Here is a 21,187-nt window from a genome sequence, read left to right as displayed (position 1 = left end):
ACACTATATAAAAAATATATAACACTATACAGTTCTGAATGGTAGTTGCACTACAGAATTAATAATTTATGGTGTTATATAGTGTTTTTTGATGGTTGCGCTACAGAATTATATAACACTACAGAATTATATAACACAAAAAACCATATTATAACACCAAGTAACACTATATAAAAAATATATAACACTATACAGTTCTGAATGGTTGTTGCACTACAGAATTATATAACACTACACAAATTCGTAGATTAATTCCTAAATTCGAATTCCTATAATAAAGGGTGGCGGTTATTTTGGGCAGTTATCTTTTAATCAATTAATTGAAAGAAATAGAAAATTACTAATTCACCATTTTGAATTAATTTAGATATAGGACACTTGTCATCACCACATTATTTATATATATTTGTTATCTATTGTAAAACTCTTTTCTTATGTTTTTTAAAAGATAAGATTAAGAGTGAGAAAAATGAGTTTTTAAAAAACACCCATTTTGGTAAATAAGTTTTCCACCCACACTAGTTTAGGAAAAAACTCTTTATACCCTTTTAGGAAAAAAAACTCAAACTAATTGCATTTGTTTATTGTTTTTTCATTTTAACTAAAGATAATTTATGTGTATAATTAAATATTTAAAATATAAATTAAAACATCAATAACATAAAATTATCATACTTATAATAAAGGATAGCATTGCTATTGTCAATTTTCTTTCTCTCTAGCTTAGAGATTTATAGAGCCCCATTACATAGTTTTACAAACTTCTATTTACATGAACAACTCGAAAGAACTTTGAAAACCTTCTTAGGTTGTACCAACAAGTAAAACTTCTTGTTCTATAGACAACCCGATGGAATTTGCAGGCCATACGACTTTCCTTGAACATTGAAGCACGATGACTCCACCTGTCCCTCTGGACCACGATACGCCAAGTTAATGTTCACGAGGTTAATACCTTTACATGGCACACATTTGCTACATTGGATCTTAACTGCAACCTTAGACCTTGATGTGCCACGCACTTTTCTAAATGTTACATTCTTTATTTGAACTTTGGATTGTGCCTAAAAACAAAAATGTTTGTAAATCATCAATTATGTTACAAAGACAACACATTGTAAAATGGGGAGAGTTACCTTTAGGTTGCAAGGAGATCGCGGGCAATATTGTTGGTCGATAAAAATCGGGTTACTCACATCTACCATGATGATGTCATCGAATATAATATCCGAAGCAAGGCTAGGCATAGATGGTGCCCATGTTTTGATCCTTAAACCGTTTTGAGTCCCGTGTAATGTCGAGTTTCGTATGACTATACCGGTTACAAATTCTTTGAAGTGTGACCCACCTAAGCTACCGATGCTAAACCCATGTCCTGGCCCACAATGGACTCCTGTGACTTCTATATCGTGACTGCCAGAAATAATCGATATGCAGTCATCACCGGTACTTATGATAGAGTCTAGGATCTTGATTTTGGTCGAGCTCCCGATTTTTATGCCATCGGTGTTTGGGCTATCTCCTGGGGCGCTGATCCGAATGTTGCTCATGTTCAAGTTGTGGCATGCGAATATATTGAAATGAGAGTTCTTGCTATTGATTGATCGGATGTGGCTTATTGTTGAATTGGTAACAAAATCAAGCCGCATCGTCTAGTAACATTTGTAAAACAATACATCAATAAAAATGAAAATAAATAAAATTATGACGCTTAACACCTTATAGAACAATACATCACTAAAAATAAAAAAATAAAAAAATATTTATTATGCTTAACACGATATTTATACAGTTCCATAGTATAAGTGAACATGAAAAAATATTTATTACACTTATACTTTTTTTTGAACGGTAAATTAGGATCACTGACGGACCACTGGAGTATCCTCGTGCCACCAGCGGAACCACCTGATCATATCCATCTCCACTAGGCATAATGCCTACACACCAATTTAGGAGGAAACCCGATAAATATAGGAAAACCCCCCTTGTGGGAATCGAACCCAGAACCTATTGCTTCTAAAGTCTTATCACATTCCAAAATGCCACTAGGCTATAAAGCCTATTACACTTATACTGTTATATTGTTTTATAACAATGTTAAGTGTACTAAATATTTTTTTATATGTATGCAGTGTGTTTATTAACATATATAACGGTATTTGTTTTATCTATATATCTATATAATCTATATATCTATATAACTATATAATAGATCTCCTATTTACAAAAGGTAATTTCCTTTAAAATTTTAAGATGGCAGACAAATGGTCATGGGTTCCTCCCTAAAAGCATGACCCTTTCTCCCAGTTTTGCCCAGTTCAATGTTTTTCACTACAAAGAAATCAACCAGCCGATTGATCTCTAATACAAATATAACGGCTGCCATCAATCATGTTCATCATTGGCATTAAAAGCTTCGACTAAACTATTTGATATTAAACCCACGCCTCAATCTCTAGCCTTTTTATCTTACACCAACACACATATCAGAGAGGGAAAGGAGAGCAGGGAAGACGGATCCATGGAGATCGAGAAAACGATAGCGGTGGCGGTGGTGGTTGTGTTGGCCGCCCATCAATTCAAGGTAAGCAACAATCAATTATCACTATACATAGCACCCCAAATTCATCGATCTTAATTTTTGATTAATTGCTTGTGTGTTGCCCTAATTTACTAATAATCAGTCAATCATTTATTTAAATCATGGTGATTTCCAGCCATCATCGTCGACAGACCAGGTTCCTTTGCTAAATTTTGGGGTTTTCCTTCTCGACCAATTGTTTAAACGAATTGTTGCCGGTGGTCTTGATCGACCAAGAACCAAGTATTTTCATTTTTTATGGCTTAATTTGTTTGCTTTGTTTCATGAACTTTATGCTATTGTTTGGTTTTGGTGTCCAAAAAAATTATGGAGTTTTAAGTTTTGGGTTCATATCATGGCTATGAAGTTGCTAAAAGGATGGAAAGGGATTTCATTGGTTTCAAAAGATTTAGTGGACTAATTAACCGTACGTCTTCTACAAAATGAATCAAAGTTATTATCTTTGATTCTTTCGGTCAAGTTAATCTGAATTCTAATATCCTAATTTTTGCTTTTTTTCTTGCTTAGACCTAACAGGTTATTGCACCAGCAATGTCTACAACCTGTGAGTTGGCAAGTGAGTAAACAGATCCTTTTAAATTTCATTTCACACGAAAAAGGCAATTACAAAGCAATGGCAGGTAAAATAATTTATTCTTAATTTGCAATACTGCTCCTTGAAGTTCTTGTGACACAAAAAAGGGTTACTCATGTTTTGGTAACCGAAGGTGCTGGCTATATTGGTTCTCACGCTACACTACGCCCTGTTAGTACAGGTTGGGAAGACCTGCATTCACTTTTTTGTACTTGACAATGGACTTTCGGGATTTGATTAAAAAAAATTAATTATTTGAAGCTATGAAAGAATGAACAGACTTGTGGGGTTATCTCGTAAGTGGATTTATTTTGAACTTTCTTTTCATTTCTGAAATATAACTGGTGTGTAAATGTTGTGCAGTTGGTTGTGATAAGTGCCCCAACAAAAGGAAAGGAATCGTGTTGCCAAAGGTAAATCACCGTTTAGCCCGTTTCGATATGCCCTTAGTTTTTTCATACCCTTCCAACACCGAACGAAAATGACTATTTTTTTAAAACGCCACAATATCACCCAAACTTGAATCGACCAAAACCAGCTTGACTCACTACCCTGTCCAACCGACCAGCCCGTTTGGCAAGCTTGACTCACTACCCTTTCAAGGTTAGTTGTCATTCTATATATCTAGGATTGGAATGTATTTTTTTAAATACCCGTCTCTGTTTATATAAGATTACACTTGTAGCGACAACCGATTTTTAAACACGAAACCAGTAGGATTGAAAAAAAATTAAACGAGTCGTTTACACCCGTAGATACAAGCACATAAAGTTAAGTGAGTTATTTACACCCGTAGATAAAGCACATGAAAAAAACAAATTTAAATAGAAGTTAATGATTCGTTAAATAATAATACGTGTTGGGTATACGTTGCAGGCCCTTGTGTTGATGCACTTGTGTCTGTACTTTGTCTGTATTCGGTCTATATGTAAACGATGTCTTTGTCAGTCCTGTAAGTTGACCAAGTCAACCGTCCTCCTGGTTTGACTTGGCTCAACAGTTAGAAATATATTATGTGAAGTGTCTGAGTCGAAGGATGAGCAATCGAAGGATTATGTCTATCCTTCGATTGGCTCGAAAGATAAACCACGAAGGATACTGATGGACTTCGAAGGATATGCTATCCTTCGAAGTATATATGGATCCTTCGATGGCAATTGTGGTCGACAGATAGTCCTTCGGACAGTCTGTCTAATCCTTTGACCAGACCTGCTGTGTGTGGGTATAAATACCCATGTAGTGTGTTGTGTTAAGTTAGACAAGACAAGAGACTTGAGAGGCTTGTGAGATAGATGCACACATAGAGAGAGTTTGAGAGCATTCTATCAAAACACACACACACACACTAGAGAGTTTGCAAGTTAGATTTGTAAACATTGTGCTTGTAACCGAAACCTTCATTCGTATTAATACAGTTGTGTTAATCGGTGAATCTTTGTGTGCTTGTGTTTATGCTTGTCTCAACCCGGTTTGCTTGCTAGCTTGGATTCCGCACTCGCTAGTGGGTTCGTATAACAAGGTTTGAGGTTCGTCATCCTCCAAAGAGGGACCTACAAGTGGTATCAGAGCTAAGGCTCTTTACCTTGTTTAAAATCGGTTTTTTTTTGTTCAAGTCTTGGGTTGTTTTTTTGGTCAGATCTGGAAAACCCAGTCACCGTGTTCTTGCTGTGTTCTTGAAGTTCTTGAGATCTTCATATTTCGAAAGATAATATATCAGTTCGAAAGATCAACTGTTTCGAAGGGTCAACCACCTTTTGTCTCGAAAGATCAAGCTAAAATCTCGAAGGATATTCACAGTGTCGAAGGGTCAACCCAAACAATTCGAAGGGTCATTTTTGTCTTTCGAAAGATCAAGTTAAACAATCTCGAAGGGTCAACCATCTGTTGAAAGGTCACATCAATCATCTTTATTGAAAGATGTGTCATTGATTGTTGTGCACCGCCCAAATTGACCACCGATTATGGTGCACCGCCCAAGACAAGGCAATAAACAGGTTGTTTGTGGGATCAAATAAATAAAAAGAAAAAGAGGAGTATTTGTTGTTTATTGGTCACCGCCCCAAGTGTCCAATTAGCTTGACTGTTTGTGTTGGTTCATAGCACAAGGCACCGCCAACTGTCTAATAATCATCAACCAGCCCATTTTTAGATAAACATTCAAAAGTCACTGTGGTGTGCCGCCCCATTTGACCAATACTTGTGTTGTGTGTTGTCGGTGTTCTCAGCCCAAGGAATCGGCCCACTAAAAACATAAGTTAACTCAAGAAAAAGGCCCACTAATTAAGTCACATTAAGTCAAGGGCCACTGATATATCTTGTTGTTGATTGTTCAGGCTCATTGTCCAAGGCACCGCCACAAATTAAAAAAATTATATATAATAAATCTTGTTGTTTGTTGGGTGTGCTCTCGGCCCAAGGCACCGTCTCATTAAGTTTTTTTTTATCGGCCCGATACCACCGCCCCAACTAGCCACTAATCTTGTTGTTGTTTAGTGCACCGCCCAAGATATTAAAGGGACTCTTTTGTTGATTGGGGAACCGCCCAACCCAACATCACCGCCCAAGTTGAGTGTGCCGCCCAAGATTTTTTTTTGCGGCCCAATCCCAGCCTTCTTAACCGTCCCACTTGTTTAAATATTGGCTCAACTTGCACCGCCCTTTTGATACAAATTAAATTTGATATTCAAGGCCCAAGGCACAGCCCACTAAGAGGATAAAGTTAACACATGGGCTTTTGATATCTATAGTCCAAAATCTACAAACGTTCATCTTTCGTTTGTATCAAATTACGAAAGATCATCCGGTTTGGTGTTTGTCTTTCGAGTGATCTTTCGGTTGATCATTCGACAGTTGAAAATACACGGGCCGAATCTCCCACACCATCTCGAATTACTGCAGAAATGGGAATAAACGGTCAATGGGATCCATCCGCATGGTCTTTGAATCCGTATTCATCTAATACGCAATCATCTACTTCTCAATCTGATCAAGATTTCAAGAATGCTTGGATGCAGGCTATTACCCCACGTTCAACTGCCATGATATCTGCAAATCAGTGGGCATCAGTTACCAATCAAAGGCAAAGTGAACCGAAAATAACAACAGATTGTTTTGGCAATTCAATACAAGTTCCTGTAAAGCCGGCTCCAACCACAGACTTGTATGGAAATCCATTAACCCCAGTTGGTTTACAACACCATCGTTCTACTGTAGAACCATCATCTTTTGATTCAAAGAACAGTAGTCAGACAAAATCGGCGTTGTATGCTGAAATTGTCAAAGATGCAAGCAATGGTGAATCCTCGGGAAATGATGACAGTTCTGAACATGACGGAAGTTCAGATGAAGATGTTTCAACTTCAGTTGAGGATGATACAACTTCAAGTTCAAGCGAGGATGGATCTAAATGTGAATCATCAAGGGAGGTTATTAATTCTGATGCAGAAAGGCCAACACCTGAGAGTGATTCCAGTCAGGTATGTGATTCTAAACCTGACTCTATTTCTGCTGCTGTTGAATGTATTAAATGTCTTGAATATGCAGAAAAGGAAAGTCTTTTTGAGATCACACACAAACACAATCAAGAGTTGATTGTTGATCTTGCCAAAGCATCTGAAGCTAACTTCTTTTTAACCAAAAATGAAAAAGAATTTAAAGAAACAATTAAGTCATTAAAACATGATGTTTCTGAATTACAAAAGGCTGTTTTGAGAAAACAACATGCTAATAATAACTTAATTGACACAATTGAGAAACAAATGGTGGAGTTAGCTACAGCTCGATGCGAGTGTGATGCAATCAAGCAGAAATTGGACAGTTATTCCAATTCCCGCTTTGTTTTGGATCACATCATCAGTGTTCAAAAGGAAAAGGGGGATAAAAAATGTATTGGATACAAAAAATGTCCTCCCCCAATGAGCCACAATTATTCAAAACATCCTGATGACGAGGATATGCCCCGTTTTGAACCTACTGTGCCACTTGCGCGAGATGACTTTGCTGCAGGCCTCGGGTTCAAAACTGGTACATCTTCCTCGGAACAATCAGCTTCTGAGAATGTGGAAAATTCATCGTGTGAAAAGGAACAGAGTCCTCCCATCATTGAGGATGCTGACTCTTCAGACGATGAATCTGAAGAAATTGTGAGGCCACAGTCTAACTCGGTTACACCAGACATTCCAGTTGAGAATCACATCTTGTGTGATCCAGCAGTGAAACCGAGTAAGGCTGAAACACCAAAGGCAGTGAAGCCCAGTGTACCTAACAGTGAAAAGAATAACTTGTTGTATACGCTCAAGGGAGACTGCAAAATCTATTCTGACAAAGATTTTCCAATCAAAAATGTAAACCAAGATTTAATTGAGAAAGTTTTTGAAGGACGGACTGATAAGTTTTTGGGAAACAAAGGTAACAAAGTGACGGTCACTCAATGTGAACCAATTCCATGTGAGCAAATAAGAAAACAATGTGGAAACCAAAAACTGCCAGTTGAGCGGAAACAACAAGTAAATTCTGGAAAGGGTAAGGGCAAGGTACAGGGAAAGAAGGCTCAGAACAAGAATGTTCAAGCACCAGAAATTCAGCAGCCTAAGACTGAACAACCAAAGGTTCAACAACCTAAAGTTGAGCAGTCTAAGGCTACTCAACCTAAGGCTACACAACCTAAAATTCAACAATCTAAGGTTGGGCAACCTAAGGTTCAAAGGGTGCAAAACAAAAGAGCTCCAGCTAAGAAAAGAGAACAGAAAGTGAACTTTGTTGGATCAAAGGGTACGGACAAACTTGAAACATTTCAAAATAAATCTAACATTGATTTTGTAAAACAAGTTAGAATTTTAAAACGAAATGATCAGAACAATTATACCCAACACACAAATGGATGTGACTTAGGTCCAAGCACATCTAGATCACAAAGTTCAGTGTCTGGTTCTCCGTCTGGTCATCAACATGTTTCTCCGAGGCTTGTAGAGCGGAGAATGTGTTTTGAATGTGGTACAATTGGACATATAATTCGAAATTGTCCATATCTTCATAAGTTGAAAGCAAAGGTTGATGATCCCCATGAACAAAATCATGCCGCCCAAGAGAATAGAAAAGGCAAACAGGGCGAAAGCAAGAAAAAGGATCGGAAGATAAACTTCGTGAAATCAAGAGGGACTGATAAAATTGATACTTTCAAAGGCAAATCCAATAAGGATTTTGTTAAACAAAGTAAAATTTTGAAAAGAAACAGTCAAAACAACTATACACAACACACAAACGGTTGTGATGTAGGACCAAGTACCTCAAGATCACGAAGTTCATCATCCACCTATTACAGTTATGATACTCCGAGGTTTGTTGAGCGGAGATCATGCTTTGAATGCTGCGAGTATGGACACATCATTAAGAATTGTCCATATCTCACCAAGAGAAAGTCAAAAGTTGATGCCCCCCATGGTAACAGTTACCATAAAAGATCTGTTTCACCAAAACAGGACCCTCGTTTTGTTAAACAACGAGAAAAGAAACAGAAAAAGAAACAAAGAAAAGAAGTTGAAAAAGTTTTAAAACCGGAGGTCATCCAAACAAAATCTGTTAAATCGGATGTTAAACATGAAAAACAGAAACAAATTTGGATACCAAAACCGGTGACTGTTTCAGGGGGAGCTACATCAATTCCGAATCATCGGGAAATAGATGTTACAATTCTCGATGATGACGGACGACCCAAGTCTGTGAAGGCTTGGGTCCCCCTCTCCAACTAATCTCTGAATGAGTGTGCAGGATGTTCCAGGAGGAACTATTGATAGTTTTAGGATTGTTGATAGTGGAGTGTCCATGCACAAGATTGGCGACATATTACTCCGAAGTGTGGTTATATCTAGGAGAATGATGTTGTCATTGATGGAGAGAGAGAGGAAAGAAAAGGAGAAAGAAGAAGAACGTGGTTGTATGATGTTGCAGAATTCGACCAAATGAAGAACATGCCAAAAGTTGGTTGTTATGGTTTTTGATCGGGTCTTCAGGAAAGAATACAAGGAAATGTGTGCAGAAGCCTGGGCATGGATTGAACATCCGCACACCATTTCTGAAAGAGAAAGTCAAAGACCTTCGCTGGTGCAGTATGAAAGACCAGCCGGACCCGGAGGTTTATGATCTTGTTGCTGTCAAGAGATTTCTCAGTAGCTGCAGATTCGACCTTGAAGTCCACACCGGGTGGATATCAAGTTTGGGAGAGCACTCAGATTCCTTGCAATGCACGAAGCAGTTGCAGGATACGGTTTTTGAATTTCTAAATCTCTCCTATGCTTGTCGATATTTAAGCTGCTTTATGAATTATCATCTCATACAGCACTCTTTGGCCTGACACGTTGATCTCGAATATCACCTCACACGTGATTGTTTCTTTATGAAACTCGTCAATGTTGTTATGGTCCGCACCGCTTACCGACGTGCCAACTGATTTTCCCAAAATTCGATAAATCTTTTCTGATAAAAACTTAATTTGGGTAACCGGCATTAAGGTCAAGCAAGAGTAAAACCAACATCGGAAAATCATTTTTGTAAATATCTTTGTGTTTTAAATTTGTCTTAGTTTATTGATTTTAGGGGGAGTAAATCCAAAAATCTGAAAATCCAAAAACATCGAAAAATTTCAAAAACACAAAAACAATAGAAAATCAAAAATGAGTTTCCTGGCGAGCAAAAGAGAAAATGATAGTACATCAGTGGTCTATCCAAACCTCTTTAAACCTTAAATGAAAAACGATAAGCAGCTCTATATAAGATGTATCGGTAGGCTCACAATCATTTTAAAGTGTGCAGGGTGATATAAATCTTAAATCGACTGAAGACCAGGTGGGAACCATTCATTGGCATATGGTCTTAGTACCGAAATTTCGTTTGATAGATTGCCGAGGTTCTGAGATATTCGGTCTTTATGCTGCTTATCATCTGGGTATCATGGTTGTATCTTTTACCGAAAAATAACGGGGACGCAAGTCTAGATCTTCCATGATACTATACATACGTGTACATATTTCATACTGCATTCGACCTCAATAAGTGATAAACAATCACATGTCCATATCAAATAAGTGATAAAATATCACATTCTATCCGGGAGTCAAGTTCGTCTCTCTGCTGTACGGAAGTACTGACCTGTTCACGGACTTGCTCCTGTGCCCTCATGCATATGAAAATCAAGTTCCTCATCAATAAGTGATTATATCACATAGGGCTTGTTTTCAAATCAAAATAAGTGAGAATCTCACATCATATACGGTCAAACAGATGATAATCGGTATACTCACCGGTAAGATGAACCCTCGTGCATACCTTGATACGGGAATGTGTCGTGATGTGGATGAACACCGGTCGGTAAGTATAAATCATACATTAACGTATCTCCTAAACATGATTACATCTGATAAGTTGAGCTTAAGTGGACAACAATACCGATAATTGTTATAGGATGCTTATTTTAATGTTAACTAACTGAACAACAAGAGTGTTTTGGCATGACCGTACACTGATATGATTCTCTTACCCTCGAAACTCGCAAAAAGAATGTATGTATATATTTATTTACTGCTTTCAGTATTTACATTTAGAAAAGTCAAAAATACCAAAAAGATTTTAGGTGTGTTTTAATATAAACTTTATAAAAGCCAAAAAGATTTTATTTCCAATTTATTTTCGATCGTACGATGTTGGAACTCGAGTCTTCGTTGCCTGAAACATGAACGAAAACCGAAATGACTAAATCTTCATAAACGGTCGAAATTTGCATGTTTTGAAAGTTGAAATCTGAAATTGATAAATTTGAAAAACTTTCAAACTGTCGGACGGTGTTTGATTGTGACATGGTCATCAGTGTGTCATTTGTTTATGGTAACTATATTCCAAGCAGTTGTTCTCATTACGCGTTTAGATTTCTTGCATGTGCAGATTCTAAAGGCTAGGAGAACATGGTCGATGACAAAGCTTTGGAATGAAGACACGACATGAAGGCACTCAAATGATGAAGATAATCGAGTTGCCGCTGGCCATCGTCAACACCACAAGGATCTCACTTCATAAAGATAAAGTATTTCACGAGCATAACTCAAGGGGGAGCTTATGTTAAGGGGGAGTTTGTCAACACACTTCCTACATGATACGGGTAGTTTGTTGATACACTCTCTGCTCTCAAGATGTGAAGACTTTCAAGATCCTCCGACATTGAAGACATCAAAGGCTAATCTTGTGAGTAGTGTCCAAGGGGGAGTTTGTTGATACATAATTGTGGACACGACTCACGGAACGAGAACTCGAAGACCAAAGACCATCGAAGTTCGAGACGAGTCTACACCTATAGAGAATAAAGACAAAGCTACAGCCAAGGGGGAGATTGTTGATGCACTTGTGTCTGTACTTTGTCTGTATTCGGTCTATATGTAAACGATGTCTTTGTCAGTCCTGTAAGTTGACCAAGTCAACCGTCCTCCTGGTTTGACTTGGCTCAACAGTTAGAAATATATTATGTGAAGTGTCTGAGTCGAAGGATGAGCAATCGAAGGATTATGTCTATCCTTCGATTGGCTCGAAAGATAAACCACGAAGGATACTGATGGACTTCGAAGGATATGCTATCCTTCGAAGTATATATGGATCCTTCGATGGCAATTGTGGTCGACAGATAGTCCTTCGGACAGTCTGTCTAATCCTTTGAACGGTTTGAGTCCTTCGAGACGGTTCAACTTTCAAGGTGGAATATAAATAGTTGTCTTCTTCATCACTCATCCTTAACAGCTTTCAAAAACCCCAAAACCCTCTCGAAACTCTGCCGAATTTTTCTTCAAACACTTGTTCGATTATCAGGATTTCATAACATTATCTTGGTAGGATGTTATGCTTTAATCTTTTAACGAACATCAAAACAAAACTTCTTAAACAAATCATTGATAATGTTTCTTGCTTTATTGTTCTTGTTTTCATTCATGAAAATTTGAATGCTTAGTTTGTGTTTCAGTGATGTTGTGATTATTTGATGCATACTGTATCTGTTTATGGATGTTTTCGGTGATTAGATTGAACATTGTTGTCTGAATTTTTGGTATGGTTAAAACAGGGGAGGTTAGGGTTTGGGTAAAAGTTCAAGTGTTGGTTCGTGGTGATGTTCCGGTTTGGTTTAAAATCTTGATTTGATGTGAAATCGGTAGTAGTTTTGATGATATTGATGTGTTAATGTTAGCATAAAACATATTTAAAATCATTCAAATGTCACCAGAAAATTTTAAAACCACCGGAAACCACCGGAAAATGAACAGTGTCGCCTTTACCGGAAAATGAACAGTGTCGCCTTTATCGGAAAATGAACCGTCACCGGATCAGATCGAAGGAAGATGATGAGTCATCACCTCGAGAGATGTGCCAAACAGCATCCTTCGAGGTGAAGCTCGAAAGATGGTGGATATCTCGAAAGATCATCTTTCGATGGATCAAGCCTTCGAATGATGAGGATATCTTTCAAAATATTCAATCATTCGAAAGATGATCCTTCGACAAGTTGACATCTTTCAAGATAAATAAAATCCTTCGAGCTGGATCAACATCCTTCAAACCATTCATAATCCTTCGAACTCATTATCATCCTTCGTGACACAGTTCATCCTTCGATGGACAGAATGTATCCTTCATAGTTTCCAACACTTAGGAAATTTTCAAGAAATTGAAAATTTTTATAAGTGTGAAACTCATTGTTGACTGGTTGACCCGTGCTTATTACGTGTAATTGTGATGTGCAGAAATGGCACCAAAAGTTAAGTTTGAGCGGGCCAAACCCACCAAGAAAGTAAAATCTGAACTGGAAGCTATGTCTGAACCTAGACATAATATGGTGGCGTACTTACAACCAGAAGGAGGCATCAGTCCTGAGTTTGCTGGAATTATGGAATATCTTCACCGGGCGAGAATCAACTATGCTATCACCACACAGCATGTCGCCTATCAATCACATATCAAGGCATTCTGGAGTACAGCTGGGGTGGAAACAGTGGATAATCAGGAAGTAATCAGGGCAATCGTTGCAGAAAAGCCAGTTGTTATTACTGAGAATTCTATCAGGGAACGTCTTCAACTTGGTGATAAATCTGAAGACCCAACCTCTATAGACTTGCAGTGTCAAAGGGGGTTATTGTTAAGGCTCAAGTACAGCGACAACGTCCTTACAAATCAAATCAACAAGAAATATCTGCCGCTTAAGTACAAGTTCCTTCTGCACATTCTGATTCACTGCCTAAGCAACAAGCGCTCTGGGTACGACTTATCTCCTATAGATCTGACGGGATTGTTTACGGCGTTGATTCTGAACAAGCCGTTCAACATCTCTCGTTATATTTTCAACAATCTGAAGGAGAACTCTCAGAGGCCACTTCCGTCCGATAAGCAGCGAACTAACACCAAGTTTTGGTTATATCCTCGCTTTCTGCAAATGTTGATAGACAATCAGATTCCTGATCTTGCTAAAGCCGAGGCAGATGTATTTCCAGTGAATCCTATGAACGAGCGCACACTTCTAATTGTCAAGTCTATGGGGGTTTACACGGGAACGCATCCAGATAGGAAAATGATTGGTCATCTTGATGCTCCTGAGTATGAGCCTCCACAAAACAACAGATGGCGACGTGAAGGAAGTGTGTCTGACGATGAAGAACCAAGATTGATTGCTATGGCTAATGAGCAACTCACATCTAAGCATGGAATCAAAGCCACTAGAAGATCTGCTGGCAGTTCTGGTGCAGCAGCTAGTGCTAAGGTTGATGTGAATGTGACTGCTGAAGTGGCTCAGGACATGCCTGTTGATCCTGATGTTCCAGTTGTTTCTGGTGGTGATGTTGGTGCTGGTCAGTCGAGTGTTGCTGCGACTGACAAGGGAAAGGGCAAAGTGGATCAGCCGAGAACACTTGTTGATGATAGCAGTTCATCTTCTGAAGATGAAGCAGGTGGTTCTGGTGATGATGATGGTGATTCTTCGCCTGATGATGATAATCCTACTCCTCCGGGGTTGAGGAAATACAAGGATAGTCGTGGGAATACCAGGTTTGAGAAAATCAAGAAGACGGGTGGTACTGGAGACTCAGATAAGGATGATGAAGATTATACGCTCACATCTCCAGGCTTTATTAGGAAAAGGAAGGCTCAACGACAGGGTGGTCGTGGATCAAAGAAATCTACTGCTGACACTTCTGTTCCAGTGTCAGTTCAGCCTTCATCTGATCCTCAGCAGCAGCTTCCTCCAATTGGCGATCAGTTAACTGCTTCTGAGACAATGAATCTTATGTCTTCTCCACAGAGGTCTTCGGGAGCTAATCAGGTGTCTGTTGATCAACAGCCACCTGAAACTCCCACCACAGGTACACAACCTCGACCTACTCTTGTTATAACTGGTCCTTCAGGTGGTTCGGGTCAGGCAGGTCAATCTGGTTCATCGAGACCTGAGCCCTCCAGGCCATCTCTGGCAGAAACCTTGTCAGGTTTCTCTGAAGCTGATAAGATACAGTTCTTGATTGAACAAATCAGTGAACTGGGTGATATAGTTGGCCGTCATACACGAACGATTGAAGAACATCGTGTACAACGAGTGAAGGATGCAGAGGCTCACAATCAGCTGTGTTCTATTGTAAATGCTCAAAGTATGAAGATCAAAGAACAAGCTGAAGAAATTGATAGATTAAAGAAGGCTAACTTGGCAAGAGATAGAGAGGTGGAGATCATGAAAAGACACAGCACTAATCTGGAAAATTCAGCAAAAGTGTTAAGGGAAACAGTTAGCGATCGTGATGAAAGACTGAAGAAAGCATTCCAACCTATGCATGAAAACTTTGGTAGGGTTCATAAACAGGTTGGGATATTATGGAGAGAGAGGTGCAATGCTCAAGGGATAGTACTCCCAAGACGTCAAGATGATCAGGATGATGATTCTGCTAATCCAGATCAGACAGCAGCCTCAGGCTCCGGTGCAGCTGCATCCGGTGCTGCAGGCGGATCTAGCACTGCTCAAGATACTCCAGCTCCTCCTACAGTCTCTACTGGTCCAACTGAACAGACTGAAACATTGGAAACGTCTGTAGATCCTTCTCAGATCAGTCTAGATCCAGAAAACTTTACTGAAGATCCTCCTGAATCGTCAAGTGCTCAAAAGTTTCATCCTATCACGGGTGAAGCACTAGAAGAGGGAGAGTTTGTATCTGAGATGACAGATGAACAGTTATCAAGGTTGTTTGAGTTGAATGATGTTGCTGAAGGTGTGATTGATGCGACTCCTTTGGTACAGGATCAGACTGATTTCTCAACAATTGATGAAATCTTCATCAGTTCTGATCCTGAACGTCCTGTCTATGTTCGAGAGGACGATGCTGAGCTGAATGTGCCTGATGATGAATTTATTGCTGCAAAGACTGCTGAGTTCGACAACACTTCTTCTGATTCTCCTACTGCACAAGAAAGCCGTGAGAAAACTATTAAAGAATGGCGAGCGGATTTCCTTGCTAGGAATCCTCCTCCGCTCGCCCCGTTGGAGCAGGCAAACTATATGGTTCTGGAGAAAAATCAGGCGCGGGGTCGAATCATCAGCTGGATGTTTGTGAAAGATCTGCATTGTATGGTTGTGAAGAGAGAATCTGGTCTTCAATACTTCGGGACTCTCCTGAGTATTCTCACACTTCCATATTATGATGTGGCAGTGTTGGCGCAGCTTGATGTGATCAATCGATCTAAAGAGCATATGGTAGATCTCTTTGCGAAGAAAATCAGGCTAGAAAGGCGTTTGGGGTGGAAGGATCCTCTGTACAAGCCTCAATTTCCAAGATACGAGCAAATCAAGTTCACTCTTGATCCAGAAACTAACACTGCTCGTTATCGTCTGGTATATGATCCTCCTAGGTTGATGAAGAAGATTCCGCTGTTGAAGATGAAAACTGACTTTCTTGAGAATTTCCGCTGCTGGGTTTATGATGCGGATACCGGTGAAGCTGTGATCTTGTTCAGAGACAATGCAGAGAACTTCAGGATAATCGATCCGATGTGGATTACAAACATGTCCAGATCGGATATCATTGTGTTGAAGGATCATGAAATCAATTACCTAGTTCAAGATCGAGATCAAGCCATGAAGTTTCAAAGGATGGCTCGCTACTGCTTCAACTTGTTGATCAATGCAGGAAGTGCATGGTCGGCGCATCATGTAGCCGTGGAAAGGGCGTTAGAGACTTAAGACTTGAAGACGAAGACAAAGCTACAGCCAAGGGGGAGTTTGTTAGTGCACTTTGTGTCTGTACTTTGTCTATATTTTGTAATGTATAAAACGATGTCTTTTGTCGTTGTATTTACGTCCTTTATGTGTGTTTATGTATTGTAATGTGTTGTTTGACCAAGTCAACCATCCTCCTGGTTTGACTTGGCCAAACTTGAACACTTAGTAGTTGAAAGATGATATGCCACGAAGGATGTCATCGAAGGATGTTTAGTATCCTTCGATGACTTCGAAAGATGTCCTTCGAAGTATCTCTGTGGACCTCGAAGGATATACAATCCTTCGAGGTATGCTTAGATCCTTCGAGATCTTTCGAATGGCTTTCTGGTCGACAGATAATCCTTCGATCAGAATGTCTATCCTTCGTGCATGGGAATCTGTTTTGGGTATATATATCCATGAAGGGTTTCACTTTCACAATAGTTCTGATAAGTTTCTGTCCAAAGTGTGTGTTCTTGATAGAGAGCTTTTGTGTGTGAAACCCAGGTCTTTGTTAGAGTGTATTTTCAGTTTGGTCAAGGTCTGTAACCGTGTCCACTGAAATACAAGAGAAAACTTTGATACTTGCTTGTCTACTCTTTCTCTTGTTCACTTTGCTTACATATAAACTCCGGTTTGCTTGCTAGCTTGGATTCCGCACTTGCTAGTGGGTTAAACATAACAAGGAATAGGTTAAACCTCAACCTCCGAGGGACCTACACCTTGTCGTCCTTGAGCTTGTGTAGCTTATGGCCAAGCTTGAGTCTGAACACCATAACCCTCTGGCCACTGGTTCTGTGTGCCCGAGTAGGCTGAAGAAGCAGGTGAAACACCACCAGTTTTAGCAAGCTTGGCTCTGGTAAGATAACGGTCTTAGGTTTGAAGTGTCTAAATTATGTATTGTATATCTGAATTTATGATCTGAATTGAATGGACCACATATGTTATTTTGCCAATTATTTGCGCTTCTTACTAAGTGGATGTGGCGATATAAATCAGAGGCCAATAGTTTGTGGAAAGCAGTCATTGACTCTCTCCATAACACTAAGAAGTGTTGGTCGTTTATTCCGGTTAATAATTCCTTAGCTGGTGTATGGAAGTGGATCGTTAATGAGTTAGACAAGATAAAAGTGGGTGAGATAAAGTTGTCCCAAAATTTTAAAGGGGTGGCTGGAGATGGGAGATGCATTCGGCTGTGGCTTGACCTGTGGTTAGGTAGTATGCCTTTAAAGGAGTGTTATCCTAATTTGTTTAAACTTGAAAAAATTAAAAAGTGCAAGGTTTTCGAAAGGTATAATTCGGAGAGTAAAAGCTTTATGGGTTTATGGGAGTGGTTCTGTGTTCCGAGCACGGGAATCGAGTTATCTGAGTGGGATAGTTGTATTGAAAAGCTGGATTCTATAAACCTCTACGGTGATAAAGATCAATGGGTCTGGATTGGCGGAAAAGATAGCGATTTTCAGTCGGAGCGGTCAAAAGGTTCTTGAGAAGTGATAGAGATTGCAGTAACAACTTTGTTCTCAAGTGGTCGCAAAGAAATGCAATATATTGGTGTGGTGTGGTGTGCTGAGATGGGGAGGATCCCGACAGTTGACGCGCTTTTAAAACGAAGCTGCTACAACGGAGAGACATGTGTGTTTTATGCGAAGACGGACCTGAAACAGCTGATCATCTCTTCTGTAGCTGTTACGCGGCTGCTGTGTTGTGGAATCGGGTCAGTCTCTGGTGCAAGATGAGTCCCATCTACACTTTTTCGGTTAAAGACTTGCTAGAAATTTACAAGTACGCAGGTTTGAAGAAGCACGAGGAAGATATCCTGCATGGTATTATTACGGTCGACTGCTGCTGGATCTTATGGAAAAGGAGGAACGACATCAGGTTTTCTGGCATTAGCGTCGATATTGGTAAAATCTATCAAGATGTTATGGTGGTTGGTTATTTTTGGTATAGGAGTAGATCTAAAAATAGAGAATTGTCTTGGGCTAACTGGTGATCTTTTCAAATGTTTTAAAGGCCTGTGCTGCTGTTGTGTTTTGTTGTTGCCCCTGTGTTGGGGTGGTGGTGTTTATAGAAGTTACTTTCAAAAAAAAGGATGCTTCTTGATCTAGAGTTAGTTCTAGAAGACGGCACTTAAGATCATGCTCGCAAAACGGATATCTATAAATTATCATCATTTTAAGATGGTAAATGAAAGATTTCGTTACCTTTGCTATATTTGTGGCAGTGGCTGCAAAATGTTTATAATTCTTGCCTCCAAATCATAATGGTTCCCCGTTATTATCTTACTGTAAATTCATGTGTATTTATGCTATCAGTTGAGCCACCATTAAACACTGATCTTACTGAAGAAGGCCTCTCCTCTGAACAAGATTCCTGAAGTAATTGTTAACAAACGAATTTGGTGTTACCAAAGCAAGCTGTGCCAAGTTTCTATCTTTGTCACCTCTACCATTTATCTGGATGATGGGTTTAGTGTGTTGGTTGATATGGATGATGGGTTTGGTTGATACTCAATTCTCTCGCCAATCTTTGTCACCTCTACCATTTATCTCCATATAAAGGAAATACGTATAGGGGTTCATTGATGATCAATCGACCCGTCCATCTTGCCACCTCTACTGTTTATCTCCACATCAAGGAAGAAGGGTTATCAATCACATTTTTTATAATGCGTTGATTTGAGCAAAAAAAAAATATGAATATGGTTTCATTATCGCCCTGCAGCAACACGCGGGTTTCCCACTAGTATTTTAAAACAAGGAACCTTTTTGTCACTATGTAACTGTCTCATTACTTTAATCATTCCCATTACTTTAAAAACCGTTAAAATCTTGTGAAGTAACTACTCAATTAAATCAATTACTAAACATTAATATCCACACTTTTCATGTTCCATTTTAACCAAATCATTACACTTTTCCGTTAAAAAAATGAACTTACAACGGGAAGGGGATTGCACTGTGAATTGGTGGCGCATTCGTTGTGATGCCAGGCAGCGCCGCCGTGACCGTGCAAAAAACCACCGCCTCCCACCGTCAGTCGATCAATATATCGGAAACCAATCCAATGATCAACAAAAAACTTTTTGGGATTACTTGAAGCTTCAAGCGACCCCTTTATAGTAAAATCTATCGGTCCCTTACACGGTCCGGCAAACACGACGGAATCGATCTTATATGTACCTCGCGGTACCAAAACCCTACCGCCACCCTCACGTCCACATGCATCGTACCATGCTCCAAGAAACGCCTGATAAATAAATAGCAAGACAATAAGATTAGCATAAAACTTTGTGCAACAATGACACACATAAATCGAAAAATGGTCTAAATTTTGTGTTTTGCTTGCTTTTTTAATGATGTTTTTCATTTTAAAAATTAAATACATAAATACATAGCAAGATTATTGATAATAAATATAAGGAATAATTGCATATTTCCCCTTAAAATGACCCTTAATTGCATATTTACCCAAGCCTAAACAAAAATTGCGTATTTCCCCTTCTCTATCAAAATGACAAAACTACCCTTCAAACTTAAAGGATCTTGTTTTGAGAAAAATCTGGTTCAGACGTTTCACTTTCTTCTACGGAAACATTTTTCAATTTTTGAGCATAAGAATAATAAATCTCAGTTTTTGGAGATGGATTTTGTAATTGATTAGGTGGGATTTCAAATTGAACTAATTTTACTGTTTTTTGTTTGCTAATTTGACATTTTTTGGGATTGGTTACAGGGTATGGTGTCGGAGGGGTGCTCGCCGGAGTTAGAGGGCATTTCAGTATTTCACGGCGTCACAGTGGATGGAGTTAGAACACCAAGCATTGATCTACAAATACATAACGGTTAACGCACCGATTCCGTCTAATCTCCTTATTCCGAAAAGAAAAGCTCTTGAAACGACAGCGTTTTGTTATCCCGGAGCCAATCTCCGGCACACCGCCTGTAAGTTATATTTTCAAGATTTTGTTTCAAGATTGAGAAAAATAAAGGGAAATGTGAATTAATTAATTAATTAATTGTGTTTGTTTTAATCAGATGGATGGGGTGGTTTCCATATGAGGTTTTCGAATAACTCCGATGAGAAGAAGTGGCGGTGCTCGAGGGACACAGTGGCGGATCAGAAGTATTGTGAACGACATATGAACAGAGGTCGTCATCGTTCAAGAAAGCCTGTGGAAGGCCAACCGGGTCATTCCATCTTGTCGCCTCTAAGAATGGGACTGGGAGTGGGTAATACCACGGCCACCAACGTTTTCGATGAAAGGTCTCAAGCAGTGAACTGGATCCCTGTGTCTTGGGAAACCTCGTCGGGCGGGCCCTTAGGTGAAGTCTTGAATCACAATACAAACAACGGACTGTCGGCACTAAACCTGATGACAGATGGTTGGGACAGTGCTGCAAAGGGTTTTGGTTGTTTTTCAAATAGTAGTGCAGGGAGCAGCCCAAGAACAGACAACAGTCTTGTTGGATCCACACTCATCACATCTTCCTTGCCTTTGTTGTAAACTTTAACTATCATGATCTTTGTTTGAAAATTCAATTAATTATGTGTACGTTAAGTTATTTTGTTTGTGTTTTTATGTTTGGGGCAACACTGGTGACCAAATATGCAATTTGTGACCAACAAGTAGTGAAAAAAGACAAACTAGTAAAAAAAGGTAAATATGTAATTTTCTAAAGTTTAGTAAAATGAAGGGTAAAATAGTCTTTCTATAATTTAATTTTAATAAATTAAATCAAAATGGATAAAT

At 39.2% G+C, this 21,187-nt stretch overlaps 2 protein-coding genes across 12 annotated transcripts; one reads left to right on the top strand and one right to left on the bottom strand.

The window, feature by feature from the left end:
* Positions 1-693: 693 nt before the first annotated feature.
* LOC110928936 (polygalacturonase) lies at positions 694-18,719 on the bottom strand. The gene is made up of 3 exons (XM_022172006.2): positions 18,639-18,719; positions 1,137-1,652; positions 694-1,064 (listed from the first exon to the last, which is right to left on the bottom strand). The coding sequence occupies exons 2-3, from the start codon at positions 1,647-1,649 to the stop codon at positions 837-839; spliced, it is 741 nt and encodes a 246-aa protein (XP_022027698.1). The 5' UTR covers positions 1,650-1,652; positions 18,639-18,719; the 3' UTR covers positions 694-836.
* On the top strand, positions 2,253-20,994 carry LOC110873616 (growth-regulating factor 6). 11 transcript variants are annotated; one of them, XR_004868828.1, is made up of 5 exons: positions 2,253-2,587; positions 3,113-3,225; positions 3,361-3,475; positions 3,543-3,592; positions 11,095-11,126. XR_004868828.1 is itself a non-coding variant. In XM_022122591.2 (5 exons), exons 4-5 carry the CDS (start codon positions 20,237-20,239, stop codon positions 20,939-20,941), a joined length of 612 nt encoding a protein of 203 aa, XP_021978283.1. In that variant the 5' UTR covers positions 2,253-2,587; positions 3,113-3,161; positions 3,543-3,592; positions 20,170-20,236; the 3' UTR covers positions 20,942-20,994. The 11 variants fall into 11 exon arrangements, 7 of the variants coding, with proteins under 7 accessions (XP_021978283.1, XP_035834351.1, XP_035834345.1 ...); XM_022122591.2 differs by lacking the exons at positions 3,361-3,475; positions 11,095-11,126 and adding exons at positions 20,170-20,378; positions 20,472-20,994 and having other exon boundaries at positions 3,113-3,161; XM_035978458.1 differs by lacking the exon at positions 11,095-11,126 and adding exons at positions 20,170-20,378; positions 20,472-20,994 and having other exon boundaries at positions 3,113-3,161; positions 3,361-3,592.
* Positions 20,995-21,187: the final 193 nt, after the last annotated feature.

This window comes from Helianthus annuus, chromosome 1 (genome assembly GCF_002127325.2).
Source record: "Helianthus annuus cultivar XRQ/B chromosome 1, HanXRQr2.0-SUNRISE, whole genome shotgun sequence".
Taxonomy (NCBI): domain Eukaryota; kingdom Viridiplantae; phylum Streptophyta; class Magnoliopsida; order Asterales; family Asteraceae; genus Helianthus; species Helianthus annuus.
Note: the sequence above shows the minus strand (reverse complement) of the source record. Positions and strands in the feature narration are given on the sequence as shown.

Excerpts from the sequence above, each read along its gene's own strand:
- LOC110873616 (XM_035978457.1), top strand. The coding sequence starts at position 20,237 with ATGGAGTTAGAACACCAAGCATTGATCTACAAATACATAACGGTTAAC. Across the intron at positions 20,379-20,471 it reads CAATCTCCGGCACACCGCCT|ATGGATGGGGTGGTTTCCAT; the intron begins GTAAGTTATATT and ends TGTTTTAATCAG.
- LOC110928936 (XM_022172006.2), bottom strand. The coding sequence starts at position 1,649 with ATGCGGCTTGATTTTGTTACCAATTCAACAATAAGCCACATCCGATCA. Across the intron at positions 1,065-1,136 it reads GATCTCCTTGCAACCTAAAG|GCACAATCCAAAGTTCAAAT; the intron begins GTAACTCTCCCC and ends TTTTGTTTTTAG.